The sequence below is a fragment of the Bubalus kerabau genome, chromosome 3, assembly GCF_029407905.1.
Source record: "Bubalus kerabau isolate K-KA32 ecotype Philippines breed swamp buffalo chromosome 3, PCC_UOA_SB_1v2, whole genome shotgun sequence".
Taxonomy (NCBI): Eukaryota; Metazoa; Chordata; class Mammalia; order Artiodactyla; family Bovidae; genus Bubalus; species Bubalus kerabau.
Window position 1 is genome coordinate 170,055,148 of NC_073626.1, and position 3,914 is coordinate 170,059,061.

Here is a 3,914-nt window from a genome sequence, read left to right on the forward strand (position 1 = left end):
CAACATTTGCTATAAGTAGGGCCATCCCAGGCCCAGGCTGCTATCAAACATCACAGCACTCCCGAGGCACTCGGTACCCAGCACTGAGACATCTATCCCTCAAGTTGACAATGACGTGCAGCAGCAAGAACTTGCTCCTGGCCGCTTTGATGCCAGTGCTCTTGCTCCACCTCTGCAGCAAGTCAGAAGGTAAGTGTCGCTCTTTCTGCCAGCTCAGGAGGAACTCTTTTCATTTTCCTCTAAGCCTTGAGCTCCTCTGGGGGTGTCCTAGGGGAATGGAAGCCTGTTAGAAAATCTTCTAAAGGAAGTGATGGGGATTGTCATCTCACTGGCTACAAAGAGGGAACAGTTACTGCTGCCTATCAGGCTTTTTTCTCTGCTGTGAATCTCAGCAGAGATTTTTTCAGAATGGGCTCTTGGAGACCTCCGAGATCCAGAGAAAGGCCAAAGTGTTATTTCTGGGAGTGATGTCAATTGTGTAACAATACCAATGAATGGGGTCACTTTGAAACATAAGCAACACTCTCATTTCCCCAACTTTCTCACCTCTCAACTAAATAGCTTTGCCAAAGTTCAAAACTCATCCTTTAGGGGTGGATTATGACACCTGACTTCATCCTTGCAAGGCCTTGGGACATCACTTGCCAACTCTGTGGCTATGATTATCCCTTACAGCAGGTTATAATTTAACTTGGAGGAGTGTCCAGCAATTGCTTTATTGCTGTAAGAGGACATCACTTTTATCAATAGATGCATTCCTGAAAATACAAGTGTTGAACTTTTATGAACAAAATTAAAAATTCTCATTAACTAATATTACTGTTTCAAAAGTCTTTAATTGTAGCTCATATTAGCAGCTCCTATAAGCCACATTTTCCTTTGTACCTTCTTGTCTTTTCCCTCCTCTCAATGTTCAGTAGCCAAGATAATAGACTAAAAATCTGCCAATTTCTTTTCTGAATTTAAAAGACTATATATAAGGGTTTCTTCCAGTGGAAGGTATTCATATTCTTGAGTGATTATAGTGAACTGAAATAAAACACTGTTAGTTTGTAGTTCTTACTAGAGCTGTTCCTTGGTGAAAAGTCATATGCTTCTATATTGTATTATTGAACCAAAATTTCCCAGCACACAAACTAATTTTTTTAGGGCAACTGAAAGCTATGTTAAATTGGGTCTCAAAGACATTGGAACTGTTCCCTTAAATAGTTAATTTGCCATATAAATCGGGTTCTAGGTTTTCCGCAACTTCAAGTAGTTCTGTGATACCTACCACTGAATAAATTAATTCATGTGGACTCAATACCTTTCATTTCTTTTTAGCAGCAAGCAACTTTGACTGCTGTCTCGGATATACAGAACGAATACTTCACCCCAGTATTCTTGTGGGCTTCACACAGCAGCTGGCCAATGAAGCCTGTGACATCAATGCAGTTGTGTAAGTTACTAAGGGATTCTAATTCATTTGTATCAGGAATACATGAGGATTTCAGGTAGAAAAAGCTTTGCCTTTTTGGAGTTTTATTCAGAAATTACTGATGCGGCAAAGATAACTTTGTTTTAGGAGTACATATATCTTCAAAGTTCACTTTAAATAGAACTGAAATAAGGCAAAAGCTTAGTTTAAAAAACATGAACATAGTTGAGGGCAAAATCACTTTTGAAGATAAATTTATAAACTAAGATGCTATCTTAGGAAAATAGGGAAGACATAAACTTTGAAATGTGCATCTTTTGCCAGAAAGTGGTTGCAGCTCTAAGTAAAAACTCAGAGTAGTTATACCACCGCATATAATATTCTTGATGTATCTAAGATATTATATTTGAAATGATGTGAGTTATTGATCGTATATACCCAAATGTCATGTAACCACCACAACAAAATTAAATAATTCTGGGACTTTATTTTCATATTAGAGCACAATCATTCGTTAAATTGCAGAGAAAGTTAGGTAGAATCACTTTCATTTCTTGCATCAAGCTTTATCAGAAGCTTTATTTTTTCATTTCGTTTCACCTCTGAAACAAATGACTTGTTTAGGGTGTAGAGCAATCAACTGGAATATGAAATTTCTATTGTATGTTCTGTGAAAAAAAAATTTAAAACTTCTTGAAACATAAATCAAATTGTCTGATTTTTGTTTTTTTTTCAGCTTTTACACCAGGAAAAAATTAGCTGTGTGTGCAGATCCAAAGAAGAAGTGGGTGAAACAAGTTGTGCATATGCTCAGGTAAGGAACCTTTACAGTCCATCAACCTTGCTCCAGATGTTTGGGGTTAGTGCTGTTAGAGTGGTGGATCACAGGCTTGCTGGAAGGCTTTAGCCTAAGTGCTATGGCAATTTTAAAGGGTAATTTGAATGGGGCCAGTTGGCGCTAGTGGTAAAGCATTCACCTTCCAATGCAGGAGACACAAGTAGATGTGGGTTCGATCCCTGGGTCAGGAAGATCACCGGGAGGAGGAGATGGCAACCCACTCCAGTATTCCCATCTGGAAAATCCCATGGACAGAGGAGCCTGATGGGCTACAGCCCATGGGGTCACAGAGTCAAATATGACTGAGGGACCGAGCACATGAAAACAAAACTTTTTTTAAACTATTTACAGGTCATTTTAATTTATTTTTTCACATCATGTGTTAGATCCCGCTATGCATTCAATCCTTGTTGCAAAGATGCCTCCTGTGTATATAACTGACAGACTACATGACATTCATTTGTTAAAAGCTACAAAGTAAACAATTCAAAAGAGGTTCATGGCTCTGATTTCATGGATGATAACAGAGTGACATTTTATCCATGGACAGAATCATTTCACACCAGGGTGTCAGACACTCACTATGAAGACACAGTGTTTACATTCTGCTTCTGTCCTTGGCTAGCTGGCTTATGTTGGGCAGGGTCATCCTCTCTGAACCTTGATTTCCTCATAGTGCCTCTGAGCTGCTTGGTATCCTGAAATGAGACTATGGAGTATGGGTCAATCTGTAGGCACAAAACACATTCCCACCTGCCTGTCACCCTATCTTTGCTTATCTTTTTCTTTTTCTCTTTGCAGTCAAAGAGTCAAAAGGATGTAAAAATGGATGCTCCCTGGAATGGAATTGGGCAGAGCCCAAGAATGAAAGGAACCTGGCTGAGTTGACAGTTTCACTTACCCCTTGTTGAGGGCTCAAAGCTTATCTGATTTGTGTCTCATTGGACTTGTCCAATTAGTGAAGTTGATTCATATTGCATCATAGTTTGCTTTGTTAAGCATCATATTATATTCTATTTTATGTTATGTTATTTATATGTGTGTTTTGTGTGTGTGTTTTGCTATTTAATACTAGTTTTCCATAAGCTATTTGGTTTAGAATGAGGTATAAAGTTATGCTTGAAGGAATAAGATACATGGATTTTCTTGAGCAGAAGGCTATTTTAAAAAGACATTTAACACTCTTGTTTGTATAGCTTTGTTTCCTAAATTGCTGTAATTACTTTGCAAAAGACAAAAATGATGAGAAGAATAAAAGTTGAAAATAAAAGAACTAAACATTGTTTGTTGATTGAGTTAAATAGCATTAAGGGGTATATTAAAAATATTTAAAGGTTTAGTAAATATTAAAATGCTCTGCAGTGTTTTTCTTTTAATTAAATAAAAAATTTTAAATTTACTTTTGGCTGTGATGCGGCCTTCTTGCTGCACGAGGGGTTTTCTCTAGTTGTGGTGTGTGGGGCCGACTCTCTAGTTGTGGTGTTCTTCTCATTGTGGTGGCTTCTCTTGCTTTAGAGCATGGGCTCTAGAGCACAGATTCAGTAGTTGTGGAACACCAGCTTAGTTGCCCCATGGCATGTAGGATCTTCCTGGACCAGAGAGTGAACCCACGTCCTCTGCATTGGCAGCTGGATTCTTAACCACTGGACCACCAGGGAA

At 38.5% G+C, this 3,914-nt stretch overlaps 1 protein-coding gene across 2 annotated transcripts; it reads left to right on the plus strand.

Moving 5' to 3' along the window:
- On the plus strand, positions 1 to 3,533 carry CCL20 (C-C motif chemokine ligand 20). 2 transcript variants are annotated; one of them, XM_055574809.1, is made up of 4 exons: positions 1 to 189; positions 1,324 to 1,438; positions 2,154 to 2,231; positions 3,057 to 3,533. In XM_055574809.1, exons 1-4 carry the CDS (start codon positions 111 to 113, stop codon positions 3,076 to 3,078), a joined length of 294 nt encoding a protein of 97 aa, XP_055430784.1. In that variant the 5' UTR covers positions 1 to 110; the 3' UTR covers positions 3,079 to 3,533. The 2 variants fall into 2 exon arrangements, with proteins under 2 accessions (XP_055430784.1, XP_055430785.1); XM_055574810.1 differs by having other exon boundaries at positions 8 to 189; positions 1,327 to 1,438.
- The last annotated feature ends 381 nt before the right edge of the window (positions 3,534 to 3,914 follow it).